General features: G+C 49.0%; 2 protein-coding genes across 2 annotated transcripts; both read left to right on the forward strand.

Moving 5' to 3' along the window:
• Positions 1–7,371: 7,371 nt before the first annotated feature.
• Positions 7,372–10,218, forward strand: LOC130462060 (uncharacterized). Its single transcript, XM_056830414.1, has 3 exons — positions 7,372–8,181; positions 8,327–8,494; positions 9,793–10,218. Exons 1-3 carry the CDS (start codon positions 8,090–8,092, stop codon positions 9,866–9,868), a joined length of 336 nt encoding a protein of 111 aa, XP_056686392.1. The 5' UTR covers positions 7,372–8,089; the 3' UTR covers positions 9,869–10,218.
• A 554-nt stretch (positions 10,219–10,772) lies between these two features.
• On the forward strand, positions 10,773–11,826 carry LOC130461116 (uncharacterized). Its single transcript, XM_056829058.1, has 2 exons — positions 10,773–11,150; positions 11,247–11,826. The coding sequence occupies exons 1-2, from the start codon at positions 11,030–11,032 to the stop codon at positions 11,498–11,500; spliced, it is 375 nt and encodes a 124-aa protein (XP_056685036.1). The 5' UTR covers positions 10,773–11,029; the 3' UTR covers positions 11,501–11,826.
• The last annotated feature ends 6,671 nt before the right edge of the window (positions 11,827–18,497 follow it).

Raw genomic sequence — 18,497 nt, forward strand, 5'->3', positions numbered from 1 at the left:
GTCATTTTTAAGACGGGCGTCCTTTTTAATGACGAGCCACTATCTTGTGAGTGACTTGTGATTGATAAGGTACGCCTCGTCATTTTTAAGACGGGCGTCCTTTTTAATGACGAGCCACTATCTTGTGAGTGACTTGTGATTGATAAGGTACGCCTCGTCATTTTTAAAACGGGCGTCCTTTTTAATGACGAGCCACTATCTTGTGAGTGACTTGTGATTGATAAGGTACGCCTCGTCATTTTTAAAACGGGCGTCCTTTTTAATGACGAGCCACTATCTTGTGAGTGTCTTGTGATTGATAAGGTACGCCTCGTCATTTTTAAGACGGGCGTCCTTTTTAATGACGAGCCACTATCTTGTGAGTGACTTGTGATTGATGAGGTACGCCTCGTCATTTTTAAGACGGGCGTCCTTTTAAATGACGAGCCACTATCTTGTGAGTGACTTGTGATCGATGAGGTACGCCTCGTCATTTTTAAGACGGGCGTCCTTTTAAATGACGAGCCACTACATGGTGAGTGACTTGCGATAGATGACGAGGCCTAATATTTGACTGTCCTTTCTTTTTTAGCAAGCTAAGGACGCGGCTAGGGCGTCAGGGAAGAAGAAGGGGACGACTCTGTCCCAGCTGAAGAAGAGAGCTGTGCCGGCTGGCTCGGAGACTCCGAGTACCTTCAAGAAGCCAAAACCCCTACCTCGCCGTCTCGTGAAGAAAGACGAGTCGAAGGTTGCTGAGGGGGGATGCCCTGATGACGAAGAGATGGGCGTGGACAAGCCGTCTCTGGTGGTGGACTTGGTGGAGGACCCTCTTTCGGGAATCCCGGCCGACGTCCGCTCTCAGATACCGGCGGAGGTGGCCCGCCGAGCTAGGTCTTCGGGTGGTAAGTATTATTCGAACGTCGTTCAGACGTATCGAGCCTCCTCTGGCAGTTCTTCTTACTCTCCGCGTCATCCTAAGGCCATTGTTTTTCCTATAGCCAAAGACAAAGGGAAGGATGCAGCTGCTGCCGAGGATGAGAACGTACCTGCTACTCCACACTATTCGTCAAAGGATAGGGTGGCTATATGCCGCAAGGTTTTTAAGGCCGTCCCCGCTGAGTATGTTGCTTCTCTTCCTGGCCGCAAGACTGACGCCCAGTTTGGTGCGATCCAGGCCACTCTTCTCGACGTAAGTCTATTTCCAACTTGCTTGTACTTGTCTTCCCTTTTAGAGTCATTTACTAATATGTAGCTTCTTCTGCAGTTGTTCTGCCGCATGGAATTCTGCAAGAGATGGAAGACCCGCACTGCTGAGGAGCTCAAAGCTCAGGTGGCTGAGTCCACCCACCATGGTGACTATGCGTTCAAGTCCATTGAAGAGGTCCGCCTGCAGATGCAGACGACCATAGACCTTCAAGCGAAGGAGGTGGCTGCGTTGAGATCTGACAAGGCCGAGCTGCTTAAGAAGATCTTGGCGCAGGACAAGGACATGGTGGCAATGGTCGAGGAAGCCAAGACAGCGGCGGCGGAAATACGGGCGCTTCAGGACCAGTTGCGGGAGTACCCTCAGGTCAAAGAGGCGGCTGAGGAAGCCGAGCATCTTCGTGGGGAGCTAGAGACGGCCAGATCGCAAGTTCGCACCTTGCGTGAGCGTCTTCTGGAATCCTATGATCAGGGGGAACAAGCGACCAAGGACGCTGTTAAGCACGCCTGGGAGAGCCACATGTCAGAGTATGATCTTGGGTGGTTCCAGCGGCGAATGGAGCACAGTGCCGCTGTGTTGGCTGCTGAACGTCTTGGTCAGCCGCCCCCTGAGTTTGTATCATCTGATGACGAGGACGATGCGGCCGCCCCCTGATTTGCTTCCTTTCCTATTTTTTTTTAAAAAATTTTATTCAAGCGTTCCAGTGCCTAAGGGCAAAAACAATTATGTTGTAAAGTTTTGGCGCTGATGGCGTCTGTATCATTGTGCCTGCTGAGCACACAACAATTCTCTTTCTTTTTCCTGGTCAGGAATTCTGAGCTACTTTCACACGCCTTTCTACGGGCGTTGTTTTATAAGTAAATAGGTTTTTTGATGTTTCTCCTATCTCGCATTTACTTGCTCTTCATAATTTGATTATTCCTTGATCAATAGGCTTAATAGGCTTAATCAATAGGTATGGTTGCCAAGGTGCATCCGAGTGTACACTAAGCACGTTAATGCCGCAGGCAACTGAGTAGGCGCTAGGCCCTACTTTGGTCGTCACTTTCTTTGGCGAGCGTGTCCATAACGATATTGATTGGCGCAAGTCAATCAACAGGTATGATTGCCGCTAGACATGCTCGTCAAATGGACTGTACAGCCAAACGTTCGTGCCACCTAACTTTGAGCAAACAACCTTTGTTTCGAAGTTAATCGTGCCGCTGAACTTTTGAGCGGACAACCTTTGTTTCCAAGTGGTTGGTGCCGCTGGAAACTGAGCATGCGCTAGGCCCTACTTTGGTCGTCACTTTCTTTGGCGAGCGTGTCTATAACGATATTGATTGACGCAAGTCAATCAATAGGTATGATTGCCGCTAGACATGCTCGTCAAATGGACTGGCCGGCCAAACATTCGTGCCGCCGCGCTTTTTAGCAAGCAACCTTTGTTTCGAAGTTAATCGTGCCGCTGAACTTTTGAGCGGACAACCTTTGTTTCCAAGTGTTTGGTGCCGCTGGCAACTGAGCATGCGCTAGGCCCTACTTTGGTCGTCACTTTCTTTGGCGAGCGTGTCTATAACGATATTGATTGACGCAAGTCAATCAATAGGTATGATTGCCGCTAGACATGCTCGTCAAATGGACTGGCCGGCCAAACATGCGTGCCGCCGCGCTTTTTAGCAAACACCCTATGTTTCAAAGTTTCGAAGTTATACAATTAGGCTTTGTTTCGAAGTTAATCGTGCCGCTGAACTTTTGAGCGGACAACCTTTGTTTCCAAGTGTTTGGTGCCGCTGGCAACTGAGCATGCGCTAGGCCCTACTTTGGTCGTCTAATCTTTGGCGAGCGTGTCTATAACGATATTGATTGACGCAAGTCAATCAATAGGTATGATTGCCGCTAGACATGCTCGTCAAATGGACTGGCCGGCCAAACATTCGTGCCGCCGCGCTTTTTAGCAAACACCCTATGTTTCAAAGTTTGTTCATGCCGCTGGGCTTTTGAGCGAACAACCTATGTTTCAAAGTTGTTCATGCCGCTGGGCTTTTGAGCGAACAACCTATGTTTCAAAGTTGTTCATGCCGCTGGGCTTTTGAGCGAACAACCTATGTTTCAAAGTTGTTCATGCCGCTGGCACGTATTATGCTGTACTGGTCGGCCAGCGGCTTGCTTATATTAGGAGGGTAGTTGGATAGGTGATCAGCCTACAACTTGGTGCTAATCTGGGCCACTACTTAGGCTTCAAACAATTAGTCTTGCTGAGTTTTTGCTAATCTGGGCCACTTCTCAGGCCGTCATACAATTAGGCTTTGGTTATGCATTGGAGTGTATATGTTTATATTCATTGTGCGAACAATAAATATTACGAAACAAATAGAGTAGTATTATTTATAACTTTGCAAGGCGAATTTAGCCGGTTACAAAAGTAATTACTACCCTACTATGACCATTAGAGGCCGCCCCTTGGGCAATGGATCGTGGTAAGTAAGACAAGGCTTAGCACATATCTTAGAAGAAATATTTCTTGAGGTTGTCGGCATTCCAAGTGCGTGAAATAGGGCGGCCTTGCATGTCTTGAATGCGGTAGGTTCCATCTCTAACTTCATCATAGATCTCGTAAGGTCCCTCCCAAGTGGGCGTCAGCTTACCTTGTTCATTTGCTCGTCCTGTGGACTCCATTTTTCTGAGGACAAAATCTCCCACTTTGAGCACTCTATTAGAGACTCTCTTGTTGTATTCTCTTGCCATCCTTATCTTGTACAGCTGTTGCCTGAGCGCTGCATTTCCTCTAACCTCGGGCAGAAAGTCCAAGGCTGCTTTCATTGTCTCCCAGTTAGCATTTTCGTCATACAGCATGACTCTCAACGTTGGCTCACACATTTCTATGGGTAGGACAGCCTCGGCGCCATAGGCTAGCAAGAAGGGTGTTTCACCGGTTGAATTCTTAGCCGTGGTGCGGATGGACCATAAGACATTTGGCAGCTCATCAGCCCATAGACCTTTGGCTTCGTCAAGCTTCTTTTTAATTCCTTCAGAGATAATTTTGTTGAACGCCTCAACCTGACCATTGGCTTGGGGTCGTCCGACTGATGCAAAACAGGTGTGTATACCGTGATCTGCCAGCCACTCTTTCAGCTTAGGCGTCTCAAACTGGGGCCCATTATCGAAGACTATAGCCTGTGGAATCCCAAAGCGAGTCATGATGTTCTTCCAAATGAATGCTCTCACATCAGCAGTTTTTATGTTTTTGAGCGCTTCTGCCTCCACCCATTTGGTGAAGTAATCTACGGCAACGATGACATAACGCCTTCCTCCTGGTGCGGTCGTGAATGGGCCTAGGAGATCCATCCCCCATTTAGCAAATGGAATTGGGCTTATAATGGGCGTCAGAACTCGTGCCGGTTGATGTATTAGGTGAGAAAAGCGCTGACATTTGTCACACTTCTTGACCAGTGAGATTGCGTCCTCCTTAAGGGTCGGCCAGTAATAGCCGGTTCGAAGTGCCTTTTCAGCCAAAGCCCTTCCACCAATATGCGAGCTGCACAACCCCTGATGAAGGTCTTCTAAAATTTCCTGCCCCTTCTCAGGTGTTACACATCTTAACAAAGGACGGGAGTAGGCCTTTTTGTAGAGGGTGCCGTTCCACATTTCAAACAAGAACATTCTTTTGAAGTTTTGCCGCTTCCCTTGAGTCTTCGGGCAAGAATCCATTCATTTTGAAGTTTACTATGTCATCCACCATGTGGACGTTCTGTCAAGAGTTTCCACTTCCATTTGCTCAACACTTTTGTGCTCTTTTACCTCCCAGAACACGTGCCGAGGGGTATCACAAGACGCGGAACTTGCCAACTTTGACAGGCATCAGCTTGGTTATTTTCCGAGCGAGGGACTTGCCTTACTTCAAAACTTTTCAGTGGCTCTACTTCCTGATGGACGGCCTTGCATGGTGTCGCCACATTTTCGTTTGTTGCTCGACGTCCCTTTCTCTGCACCCGTTCCCATGCTTCGGACTCAAGGTGGTTAGGTAGCAACTCAGCTGGTGCTGGTCACCATGTATAGTGCTGACGCTCCATGTCACAAATGATCTAAGAAGCATCAGTATGAGTCACAATGACAGCCTTTGCCTGTTCAACGGGGACGCCCCAAGATGATGTTATATGCCGTCAGATCTTTCACTATGAGAAAACGGACATCCATTTGCCGAGATTCCTTTTTATTTCCCATCCTCAGAGGAAGGGTAATTATGCCGACTGGGTGGATGACACTACCTCCGAAGCCTATAATGGGATAGTGGATTTTCTCAATTTTTGAGGGATCATGTTGCAGTCGATTCAAGCACTCTAGACTAATTATGTCCGACGAACTTCCTGTATCAACCAAAATACGCCTAACCCTTAGGTTAGCTACTTTTAACTCAATTACCAAAGGATCGTCATGCGGGGTGGAGATTTTCCCACGGTCGGCCTCGCCGATTTCAACTTTTGGAAACGGGTCAACTGTGGCCTTGCCGGACAGCATCACTTGTCCCAATCGCTTGGCATAATCCTTCTGGCCCCTAATGGTCGGCCCGCCGGCGGCCAATCCTCCTGAGATGACTGCCACGCACTCTGGGTCGGTACGATTCCCATCTTCCTCCGAGGGAGGGGATTTGTTTTTCTTGTAGAAGGGTTTGCCAGAACCTCCCGTGTTCCTGCTGATATAACTTTTTAAGAACCCCTTGGTGGCTAGGCCATCCAATGCCCTTTTCAAGCTCTTACATTCATTGGTGTCATGCCCAATGTCACTGTGAAAGTGACAGTACAGTTTGGGGTCCCTACTTTCTGGTGGTGACTTCATGGGAAATGGACGATCAATGTCATATTTGGACCCGACGTCCATCAGGATTGTGTACATGTCTGTGTTATACTCGAAACGCTCCCGATCATAAGTTCTGGGCCGTTTCTGACCTGCCGCTCCGGGGGCCCTGTCTGATTCTTTTGCAATAGCCCACGTCCCGTTAGGCCGGTTCTTCTTTTCAAATTTCTCCTTTTTTGCCGCTAGCTCGGCGTTATCACTTCCTCTGGGGTCTTTCGGGACGCTGCAAATCTCTGTCGCATGAATGAAGGCCTCCGCCTCATCCAGCACTTCTGCCATTGTTCGGACGCTTTTCTTTACCAGATCAAACTTGAAAGAGCCCTTTTTAAGCCCTCGAATGAAGTTATCGAATGCAACACCATCTGGCAAATCCGGAATTTGCCCTGCCTCTAGATTGAATCTCTTCACATAACTCCTCAGGGACTCGTCCTTCCCTTGCTGAATCCTACTCAGATGCATGCTCGTCTTCTTCTCTTCCTTGTGAGCCATGAACCGAGTAGAGAACAATAGCTCGAGCTCCGAAAAAGAGCGAATAGTTCCGGCTGGAAGTCTCTCGAACCACTTAGAGGCTACTCCTTTGAGTGTGCCCGGGAAATACTTGCACCAAGTTGAGTCAGTTGTTCCTTGGACATACATGTGATGCCGGTAAACCAAGAGGTGCATGTCCGGATCTGTGGTACCATCGTAAGCATCAATGTTGGGCGGCTTGACTTTGGGTTCCCTCGGGGCTCTCATGATAGAGTCTGCAAAAGGGGTGGTGTGCCCTAGGGCCATGTTGGACACCCCCTCCTGAATGTGATATACAGGGTCTTGACGCCTGGAGTAAGGTAGCCGCAGGGAGGACTCGCGTCCGCGAGTTTGACGGGTTGGACGGGTGGCCCCTGGACGTGCCTGGCTCAGATGCGTATAAGTTGGATGAGGGAGAGGTCTATCCGGCATGACGGGGGTTGACCCGGTGTCAGAAAGTTCCGACTCAGAGTCGGGCAACTGCTCTGCGCGTGGCTGCTCACGTCCTCGGGACGTTTCTCCGACCAGCCGCCGTGGCATTCGGCGTGGTAGGTAAGACATGGTCTGATTTGGCTGACTTGTTGGCGGCTGTCTCCTTAGGTCCTCGCCTGTCAGCCTGGTCCAGACATTTGGGGGGCGTAAAGAAAGTGTTGGCCTATTGCTTGCCGGCCTCTCATGATTTGCAGCCACAGCAGTGGTGTAAATCAGCATACTCTTCTGTACCTCAGCATTAACTGTCTTCCCTACATCAGCTTGGAACTCAGCCAAAATAGCCCGAAGAGCACCCACAGAGACAGGCATATCAGGGTTCTCCTCTATTACCGTATCCACCCGAGGATCCAGGTGTCCTCCAGGAGGGGTGCGATTGGCCTGGTCGTCCTCCTCGCTGAGCACCTCTACCTCGGCAGTGTGACGAGGGGTGTGCCCGGCCGCAAATGTACGTGCGGCATCTTCAGTGATTCTTGTGGCCGGCGTATGATGTTCAGTCGGCATTTCTCTTTCGAGGGGTGGCCGCTCTACGCGTGTAGGCCGCCCAGCATCGTTGTCCTGTCGTTGATCTTCCATGTTACCGTACCTCCCCACAGACGGCGCCAAATGTTGTGGGGTTTTTCCGGTGAGATACCTGGGAGGTTTCTTGGTAACTTTTACAGATTAAACAAGATTGTATTTTTATAGAGAGAGAAAGTAGAGAGAAGGCAGAGCAGCAATTGCTCTAGAATGTATTGATTGTGACCCCTTTTTCTAGGGAAGTGGGAATATTTATAGTACTAGGTTTTTGGGGGAATGACCTAATATTCCCCTTACATGATTGGCTGGGGAATGGGAGGAGGACACGTGTCCTTTCTCCTTACAATTCTCTGGTCTCTTTTGGCAATAGTGGGCTGTTTGGGCCTATTGTGCTTAGTCATTCACTTGGGATACATACTAATTAAGCCCCTTTCCAGGTATAGGTGTTATACATACATTTATACACACTTAAATACATACATTGTAGATACCTAGATTAATACTCATGCCTCGGAGTAGACTTCGTATGATTTCTGCTTAGGGGGCGCAATACGTGCCATGTGTCACGTCCTCATTGGTACACGAAGGCACGGTAATTTTGCCCACAACATTTGCCCCTCAAGAAGGGCATTTCTGGAAACACATTCCGGGTATCGCTTCTTGACTCTTGTTTTGCATCTTCATCTTTGGGTCAGGTGTTGAGATGGTGACACGTGTCACCTTTCTCCATTTTGCCCCTCCCTATATATAGAGGTGAGGGGGGTAAATTTCATTTTTTACATTTCATTTTCACAGAGCTTTCATAGGCGATTTCCGGCGTGTTCCTACCACCATCAGGCGATTTCCGGCCACCACGAGACTCATCCTTTTCCTCGTCACACTCATCCTGTTCTTCGTGAAGTTCATCCCGTTCTTCGCGATACTCATCCTGTTCTTCACCAAGTACTTCGCAGATCTTTCAAGGTTAGTTTTCGCCATTTTTGTTATCCTCTTGACATTTTTCTCTTTGTTAGCGGCCGACCTCTTAGTACTAGGTAAGGGTTTAAAGGTTTTATTTAAGATTTTTCCGCCGTTCATCTTTTGTCGGGGCGGACGTCCAATCGCGTCTTTTTCTTCATTGTTGGTCACCCCTAAGCCGTGCTTCGTTCACTATGCAGAAGGCATGGCTAGAACCAAGCAAACGGCAGATCCGACGCGCCTGCGCTTGCGGGAAGAAGCATCGACACCTCATAGGGAGAGATATTCTTCCACCGCCTCGGCAGTCGACGAAGAATTTGCCGAACTCTTTCAAGAGATCGACGAGTACGTCGAGGCGGGGGAGCAGGCGGCAAGCTCGTCGGAGGGTAGAGCGAGCCAGGCAGTGGGGGAGCCAAGCGTCGCTCCATTGTCATCGGCCGCCGAGGAACAAGAAGCTGCTCCCCAGCTTATTAGGCCCAGAGGACGGGAGGAGGCCCAATTGCTTCCGTCAGAGATTCACCCAGACGTGGGCTGGATGCGGTGGCTAGACAGGCATGGAGCCAAGATGAGGGATGACCTCTGCGTGGGGGAAGGGTACCAAATGCGCGTGCCGGCCGGTCTGGACTCGACCGTCAGCCTGCTTGCCGAGGGAGAATTCCCTGTGTATGCCGCGTCAATCAAACTCGGCATGAGATTCCCTCCACACCCCTTCGTTGTGGAGGTGTTAGATGGTTTCAATATTGGGGTGGCTCAGCTGACCCCCAACTCATGGGCGGATATCTTTGGCTACATTGCCAAATGTGCACTGAACGACGTGGAGCCGTCCTTCAACGCCTTTCTGCATCTGGTCTCCCTCTCTCGTTCCCCCAGTGCCGCCAAAGGGTGGTTTAATCTGAGCAGCCGTGGTACCTACCAGACAGTGGTCGGCAAGCTCAGCAAGTGGCATATGTGGAGGAAGAGGTGGGTCGTGTTTTACACTGACGACCAGGAGATGTATGAGAGAATGAGCCGTTGGAACTGTGACGCCAACTTCATGGATCGTGACGAGCCCCTTCCCCCCCTTACTGCCGAAGAGTGGGATCAGATAATGGTCCTGTTCAGGGCCAACACTTACCACTTAACAGTGGATAAGAGTTTCCATGTGCCGGCCGAGTGGTTGCCGCACATTAGCCAGTTTCGGAACGAGGCCTTTCTAGCGGCCGTAGGCTTAGGATATTCCATGACTCGAGGTTGTATGCCAATTTATGTGCCGTTCCGCGTTGGTCTATTCATTTTTTCTAACTTTGGATTTCTTTTGTTCACAGAGGAAGGAATGAGCAAGCTATCGGCGGCGGATATTGGGAAGGGCGATATGACCGATTGGATGGCGGACATCTATGAGGCCAAGATGCAGAAAGCCAAGGCCGAGTTGGAGGAGAAGGTGAGTATTCTCTTAGGTTGTCGTTTTTTTTTTTTTTGCAAGTTAAACTTCTCCCGTCCAGCGTCTACAGTGGACGTCTTTTTAGTGACGAGCCGATATCCTGATATCTGACCCGTGTTTGCTAAGGTAGGCCTCGTCACTTTTTATTGACGGGCCCCTTAGTTAGTGTTTTTTCAAGTGACTCGTGATTGATAGGGTACGCCTCGTCATTTTTGGGACGGGCGTCCTTTTTAATGACGAGCCACTTTTCTGCGATTGACTTGCACTTGATAAGGTACGCCTCGTCATTTTTAAGACGGGCGTCCTTTTTAATGGCGAGCCACTATTTATTGAGTGACTTGTGATTGATAAGGTACGCCTCGTCATTTTTAAGACGGGCGTCCTTTTTAATGACGAGCCACTATCTTGTGAGTGACTTGTGATTGATAAGGTACGCCTCGTCATTTTTAAGACGGGCGTCCTTTTTAATGACGAGCCACTATCTTGTGAGTGACTTGTGATTGATAAGGTACGCCTCGTCATTTTTAAAACGGGCGTCCTTTTTAATGACGAGCCACTATCTTGTGAGTGACTTGTGATTGATAAGGTACGCCTCGTCATTTTTAAAACGGGCGTCCTTTTTAATGACGAGCCACTATCTTGTGAGTGTCTTGTGATTGATAAGGTACGCCTCGTCATTTTTAAGACGGGCGTCCTTTTTAATGACGAGCCACTATCTTGTGAGTGACTTGTGATTGATGAGGTACGCCTCGTCATTTTTAAGACGGGCGTCCTTTTAAATGACGAGCCACTATCTTGTGAGTGACTTGTGATCGATGAGGTACGCCTCGTCATTTTTAAGACGGGCGTCCTTTTAAATGACGAGCCACTACATGGTGAGTGACTTGCGATAGATGACGAGGCCTAATATTTGACTGTCCTTTCTTTTTTAGCAAGCTAAGGACGCGGCTAGGGCGTCAGGGAAGAAGAAGGGGACGACTCTGTCCCAGCTGAAGAAGAGAGCTGTGCCGGCTGGCTCGGAGACTCCGAGTACCTTCAAGAAGCCAAAACCCCTACCTCGCCGTCTCGTGAAGAAAGACGAGTCGAAGGTTGCTGAGGGGGGATGCCCTGATGACGAAGAGATGGGCGTGGACAAGCCGTCTCTGGTGGTGGACTTGGTGGAGGACCCTCTTTCGGGAATCCCGGCCGACGTCCGCTCTCAGATACCGGCGGAGGTGGCCCGCCGAGCTAGGTCTTCGGGCGGTAAGTATTATTCGAACGTCGTTCAGACGTATCGAGCCTCCTCTGGCAGTTCTTCTTACTCTCCGCGTCATCCTAAGGCCATTGTTTTTCCTATAGCCAAAGACAAAGGGAAGGATGCAGCTGCTGCCGAGGATGAGAACGTACCTGCTACTCCACACTATTCGTCAAAGGATAGGGTGGCTATATGCCGCAAGGTTTTTAAGGCCGTCCCCGCTGAGTATGTTGCTTCTCTTCCTGGCCGCAAGACTGACGCCCAATTTGGTGCGATCCAGGCCACTCTTCTCGACGTAAGTCTATTTCCAACTTGCTTGTACTTGTCTTCCCTTTTAGAGTCATTTACTAATATGTAGCTTCTTCTGCAGTTGTTCTGCCGCATGGAATTCTGCAAGAGCTGGAAGACCCGCACTGCTGAGGAGCTCAAAGCTCAGGTGGCTGAGTCCACCCACCATGGTGACTATGCGTTCAAGTCCATTGAAGAGGTCCGCCTGCAGATGCAGACGACCATAGACCTTCAAGCGAAGGAGGTGGCTGCGTTGAGATCTGACAAGGCCGAGCTGCTTAAGAAGATCTTGGCGCAGGACAAGGACATGGTGGCAATGGTCGAGGAAGCCAAGACAGCGGCGGCGGAAATACGGGCGCTTCAGGACCAGTTGCGGGAGTACCCTCAGGTCAAAGAGGCGGCTGAGGAAGCCGAGCATCTTCGTGGGGAGCTAGAGACGGCCAGATCGCAAGTTCGCACCTTGCGTGAGCGTCTTCTGGAATCCTATGATCAGGGGGAACAAGCGACCAAGGACGCTGTTAAGCACGCCTGGGAGAGCCACATGTCAGAGTATGATCTTGGGTGGTTCCAGCGGCGAATGGAGCACAGTGCCGCTGTGTTGGCTGCTGAACGTCTTGGTCAGCCGCCCCCTGAGTTTGTATCATCTGATGACGAGGACGATGCGGCCGCCCCCTGATTTGCTTCCTTTCCTATTTTTTTTTAAAAATTTTTATTCAAGCGTTCCAGTGCCTAAGGGCAAAAACAATTATGTTGTAAAGTTTTGGCGCTGATGGCGTCTGTATCATTGTGCCTGCTGAGCACACAACAATTCTCTTTCTTTTTCCTGGTCAGGAATTCTGAGCTACTTTCACACGCCTTTCTACGGGCGTTGTTTTATAAGTAAATAGGTTTTTTGATGTTTCTCCTATCTCGCATTTACTTGCTCTTCATAATTTGATTATTCCTTGATCAATAGGCTTAATAGGCTTAATCAATAGGTATGGTTGCCAAGGTGCATCCGAGTGTACACTAAGCACGTTAATGCCGCAGGCAACTGAGTAGGCGCTAGGCCCTACTTTGGTCGTCACTTTCTTTGGCGAGCGTGTCCATAACGATATTGATTGGCGCAAGTCAATCAACAGGTATGATTGCCGCTAGACATGCTCGTCAAATGGACTGTACAGCCAAACGTTCGTGCCACCTAACTTTGAGCAAACAACCTTTGTTTCGAAGTTAATCGTGCCGCTGAACTTTTGAGCGGACAACCTTTGTTTCCAAGTGGTTGGTGCCGCTGGAAACTGAGCATGCGCTAGGCCCTACTTTGGTCGTCACTTTCTTTGGCGAGCGTGTCTATAACGATATTGATTGACGCAAGTCAATCAATAGGTATGATTGCCGCTAGACATGCTCGTCAAATGGACTGGCCGGCCAAACATTCGTGCCGCCGCGCTTTTTAGCAAGCAACCTTTGTTTCGAAGTTAATCGTGCCGCTGAACTTTTGAGCGGACAACCTTTGTTTCCAAGTGTTTGGTGCCGCTGGCAACTGAGCATGCGCTAGGCCCTACTTTGGTCGTCACTTTCTTTGGCGAGCGTGTCTATAACGATATTGATTGACGCAAGTCAATCAATAGGTATGATTGCCGCTAGACATGCTCGTCAAATGGACTGGCCGGCCAAACATGCGTGCCGCCGCGCTTTTTAGCAAACACCCTATGTTTCAAAGTTTCGAAGTTATACAATTAGGCTTTGTTTCGAAGTTAATCGTGCCGCTGAACTTTTGAGCGGACAACCTTTGTTTCCAAGTGTTTGGTGCCGCTGGCAACTGAGCATGCGCTAGGCCCTACTTTGGTCGTCTAATCTTTGGCGAGCGTGTCTATAACGATATTGATTGACGCAAGTCAATCAATAGGTATGATTGCCGCTAGACATGCTCGTCAAATGGACTGGCCGGCCAAACATTCGTGCCGCCGCGCTTTTTAGCAAACACCCTATGTTTCAAAGTTTGTTCATGCCGCTGGGCTTTTGAGCGAACAACCTATGTTTCAAAGTTGTTCATGCCGCTGGGCTTTTGAGCGAACAACCTATGTTTCAAAGTTGTTCATGCCGCTGGGCTTTTGAGCGAACAACCTATGTTTCAAAGTTGTTCATGCCGCTGGCACGTATTATGCTGTACTGGTCGGCCAGCGGCTTGCTTATATTAGGAGGGTAGTTGGATAGGTGATCAGCCTACAACTTGGTGCTAATCTGGGCCACTACTTAGGCTTCAAACAATTAGTCTTGCTGAGTTTTTGCTAATCTGGGCCACTTCTCAGGCCGTCATACAATTAGGCTTTGGTTATGCATTGGAGTGTATATGTTTATATTCATTGTGCGAACAATAAATATTACGAAACAAATAGAGTAGTATTATTTATAACTTTGCAAGGCGAATTTAGCCGGTTACAAAAGTAATTACTACCCTACTATGACCATTAGAGGCCGCCCCTTGGGCAATGGATCGTGGTAAGTAAGACAAGGCTTAGCACATATCTTAGAAGAAATATTTCTTGAGGTTGTCGGCATTCCAAGTGCGTGAAATAGGGCGGCCTTGCATGTCTTGAATGCGGTAGGTTCCATCTCTAACTTCATCATAGATCTCGTAAGGTCCCTCCCAAGTGGGCGTCAGCTTACCTTGTTCATTTGCTCGTCCTGTGGACTCCATTTTTCTGAGGACAAAATCTCCCACTTTGAGCACTCTATTAGAGACTCTCTTGTTGTATTCTCTTGCCATCCTTATCTTGTACAGCTGTTGCCTGAGCGCTGCATTTCCTCTAACCTCGGGCAGAAAGTCCAAGGCTGCTTTCATTGTCTCCCAGTTAGCATTTTCGTCATACAGCATGACTCTCAACGTTGGCTCACACATTTCTATGGGTAGGACAGCCTCGGCGCCATAGGCTAGCAAGAAGGGTGTTTCACCGGTTGAATTCTTAGCCGTGGTGCGGATGGACCATAAGACATTTGGCAGCTCATCAGCCCATAGACCTTTGGCTTCGTCAAGCTTCTTTTTAATTCCTTCAGAGATAATTTTGTTGAACGCCTCAACCTGACCATTGGCTTGGGGTCGTCCGACTGATGCAAAACAGGTGTGTATACCGTGATCTGCCAGCCACTCTTTCAGCTTAGGCGTCTCAAACTGGGGCCCATTATCGAAGACTATAGCCTGTGGAATCCCAAAGCGAGTCATGATGTTCTTCCAAATGAATGCTCTCACATCAGCAGTTTTTATGTTTTTGAGCGCTTCTGCCTCCACCCATTTGGTGAAGTAATCTACGGCAACGATGACATAACGCCTTCCTCCTGGTGCGGTCGTGAATGGGCCTAGGAGATCCATCCCCCATTTAGCAAATGGAATTGGGCTTATAATGGGCGTCAGAACTCGTGCCGGTTGATGTATTAGGTGAGAAAAGCGCTGACATTTGTCACACTTCTTGACCAGTGAGATTGCGTCCTCCTTAAGGGTCGGCCAGTAATAGCCGGTTCGAAGTGCCTTTTCAGCCAAAGCCCTTCCACCAATATGCGAGCTGCACAACCCCTGATGAAGGTCTTCTAAAATTTCCTGCCCCTTCTCAGGTGTTACACATCTTAACAAAGGACGGGAGTAGGCCTTTTTGTAGAGGGTGCCGTTCCACATTTCAAACCAAGAACATTTCTTTTGAAGTTTTGCCGCTTCCCTTGAGTCTTCGGGCAAGAATCCATTCATTTTGAAGTTTACTATGTCATCCATCCATGTGGACGTTCTGTCAAGAGTTTCCACTTCCATTTGCTCAACACTTTTGTGCTCTTTTACCTCCCAGAACACGTGCCGAGGGGTATCACAAGACGCGGAACTTGCCAACTTTGACAGGGCATCAGCTTGGTTATTTTCCGAGCGAGGGACTTGCCTTACTTCAAAACTTTTCAGTGGCTCTACTTCCTGATGGACGGCCTGCATGTATTTGACCATAGTCGGATCCCTAGCTTCGTAGGTCCCATTAACTTGGCTCACAATCAGTTGGGAGTCAGATAGTGCTACAATCTCCTCGGCGCCTGCCGCCTTACACATTTTAATGCCACAAAGCAGGGCTTCATATTCGGCTTCATTATTTGACGCCTGGAAGTTAAATCGCATAGCATATTCAAAAGTATCTCCTTCTGGGGAGTGACAGATTATCCCTGCTCCACATCCATTCTGTGTGGATGAGCCGTCTACATACACTGTCCACACTGTGCTTGTATTCTTGGCAAAGTCTGGCCTCGTCATTTCAACAATGAAGTCGGCACATGCCTGCCCCTTGACAGCTTTCCTCGGCTCATAGGTGATATCAAAGGCGTTCAGCTCTATTGCCCAATTCAGCATTCGTCCTGACGCCTCCAGCTTTGTGAAGGGCAGTTTGAGCGGCTGATCGGTGTAGATCACTATTTTGTGAGCTAAGAAATAAGGACGGAGCTTTTTGCTGGCCATGAACAGAGCTAAGCCAAACTTTTCCACTGTAGGATATCTAACTTCAGCATTTTGAAGAACATGACTGACAAAGTATACCGGCATCTGTATTCCCTCCCTCTCTGTCAGTAGAACGGCACTCAACGAGTGCTCGGACACGGCGAGATACATGTACAAAGTCTCTCCTAGCAAGGGACTAACAAGACGAGGCAAGGTGTGTAAGTGCTCCTTTAATCTGACCAATGCCGCCTCGGCCTCGTCCGACCATTCAAACTTGGCCTTCTTTCTGACAGATCTAAAAAAGTAGTGGCACTTGTCTCCAGCCCTGGAAAGGAATCTGCCCAGGGCGGCCAAGCAACCTGTGAGCCGCTGGACCTCCTTCACTGTCTTTGGTGAGCTCATATCAATTACTGCCTGGATTTTGTCTGGGTTGGCTTCAATTCCTCTTTCATCAATCAAGAAACCTAAGAATTTGCCTGCCGTCACCCCGAACACACACTTCTTAGGATTCAACCTCATGTTGTAAGCTCGAATAGTCTCAAATGTCTCTCTGAGATCAGTTATATGCGCCGCCCTCAGCTTACTTTTTACGATCATATCGTCAATGTAAGCTTCAATATTCCTGCCGAGCTGCTTAATGAACACAGTGTTAATAAGACGCTGAAAAGTGGCCGGTGCATTTTTTAACCCAAACGGCATCACCTTGTAGCAGTAAAGGCCTTGTTCAGTAACAAATGACGTTTTCTCCTGGTCGTCAGGCCACAACGGAATCTGGTGAAACCCTGAGTAGGCATCCATAAAGCTCATCATGGCATGCCCCGCTGTGGAGTCGACGAGCCGGTCAATCTTGGGCAATGGGAAACTGTCCTTTGGACATGCCCTATTGAGGTTGGTGTAATCAACACACATTCTCCAGGTACCATTAGGTTTTTTGACGAGGACCACATTAGCAACCCAGTCGGGGTACTGACTAGGCCTGACGAACCCAGCCTCCATCAACTTCTGTATTTCCGCGGCTGCCGCCTGATTTCTATCTTCCCCATGGTTCCTTTTCTTCTGACGAACCGGTTTAACGTTTGGGTCCACATTCAGCTTATGGACGGCCACAGCAGGGTCAATACCCGGCATTTCGTCCACCGTGAAAGCAAAGATATCTTCAAATTCTCTCAAAAGGTGGACCAATTCTGCCGCCAGCGGGTCGTCAGGAGAAATCCCGATGGGCACTACTCTGTCAGGTTTGTCTGTGTTTAAAACCACATTGAAATGGGCCCCAACAGGCTCTGGGCGTCTCTCTTCCATGTGCCCTGCTGAGATAGTTAATGTTTCTTTGACGACCTTGGGTTGCGTGTCGCCACATTTTCGTTTGTTGCTCGACGTCCCTTTCTCTTCACCCGTCCCCCATGCTTCTGGACTCAAGGTGGTTAGGTAGCAATCTCTAGCTTGTTGCTGGTCACCATGTATAGTGCTGACGCTCCCATCGTCACAAATGATATTAAGAAGCATCAGATGAGTCACAATGACAGCCTTTGCCCTGTTCAACGTGGGACGCCCCAAGATGATGTTATATGCCGTCAGATCTTTCACTATGAGAAAACGGACATCCATTTGCCGAGATTCCTTTTTATTTCCCATCCTCAGAGGAAGGGTAATTATGCCGACTGGGTGGATGACACTACCTCCGAAGCCTATAATGGGATAGTGGATTTTCTCAATTTTTGAGGGATCATGTTGCAGCCGATTCAAGCACTCTAGACTAATTATGTCCGACGAACTTCCTGTATCAACCAAAATACGCCTAACCCTTAGGTTAGCTACTTTTAACTCAATTACCAAAGGATCGTCATGCGGGGTGGAGATTTTCCCACGGTCGGCCTCGCCGATTTCAACTTTTGGAAACGGGTCAACTGTGGCCTTGCCGGACAGCATCACTTGTCCCAATCGCTTGGCATAATCCTTCTGGCCCCTCATGGTCGGCCCGCCGGCGGCCAATCCTCCTGAGATGACTGCCACGCACTCTGGGTCGGTACGATTCCCATCTTCCTCCGAGGGAGGGGATTTGTTTTTCTTGTAGAAGGGTTTGCCAGAACCTCCCGTGTTCCTGCTGATATAACTTTTTAAGAACCCCTTGGTGGCTAGGCCATCCAATGCCCTTTTCAAGCTCTTACATTCATTGGTGTCATGCCCAATGTCACTGTGAAAGTGACAGTACAGTTTGGGGTCCCTACTTTCTGGTGGTGACTTCATGGGAAATGGACGATCAATGTCATATTTGGACCCGACGTCCATCAGGATTGTGTACATGTCTGTGTTATACTCGAAACGCTCCCGATCATAAGTTCTGGGCCGTTTCTGACCTGCCGCTCCGGGGGCCCTGTCTGATTCTTTTGCAATAGCCCACGTCCCGTTAGGCCGGTTCTTCTTTTCAAATTTCTCCTTTTTTGCCGCTAGCTCGGCGTTATCACTTCCTCTGGGGTCTTTCGGGACGCTGCAAATCTCTGTTGCATGAATGAAGGCCTCCGCCTCATCCAGCACTTCTGCCATTGTTCGGACGCTTTTCTTTACCAGATCAAACTTGAAAGAGCCCTTTTTAAGCCCTCGAATGAAGTTATCGAATGCAACACCATCTGGC

This window comes from Spinacia oleracea, chromosome 5 (genome assembly GCF_020520425.1).
Source record: "Spinacia oleracea cultivar Varoflay chromosome 5, BTI_SOV_V1, whole genome shotgun sequence".
Classification (NCBI taxonomy): domain Eukaryota; kingdom Viridiplantae; phylum Streptophyta; class Magnoliopsida; order Caryophyllales; family Amaranthaceae; genus Spinacia; species Spinacia oleracea.

Excerpts from the sequence above, each read along its gene's own strand:
- LOC130461116 (XM_056829058.1), top strand. The coding sequence starts at position 11,030 with ATGGGCGTGGACAAGCCGTCTCTGGTGGTGGACTTGGTGGAGGACCCT. Across the intron at positions 11,151-11,246 it reads CCGAGCTAGGTCTTCGGGCG|CCAAAGACAAAGGGAAGGAT; the intron begins GTAAGTATTATT and ends TTTTTCCTATAG.
- LOC130462060 (XM_056830414.1), top strand. The coding sequence starts at position 8,090 with ATGTGTCACGTCCTCATTGGTACACGAAGGCACGGTAATTTTGCCCAC. Across the intron at positions 8,182-8,326 it reads TTTCTGGAAACACATTCCGG|AGCTTTCATAGGCGATTTCC; the intron begins GTATCGCTTCTT and ends TCATTTTCACAG. Across the intron at positions 8,495-9,792 it reads TACTTCGCAGATCTTTCAAG|AGGAAGGAATGAGCAAGCTA; the intron begins GTTAGTTTTCGC and ends TTTTGTTCACAG.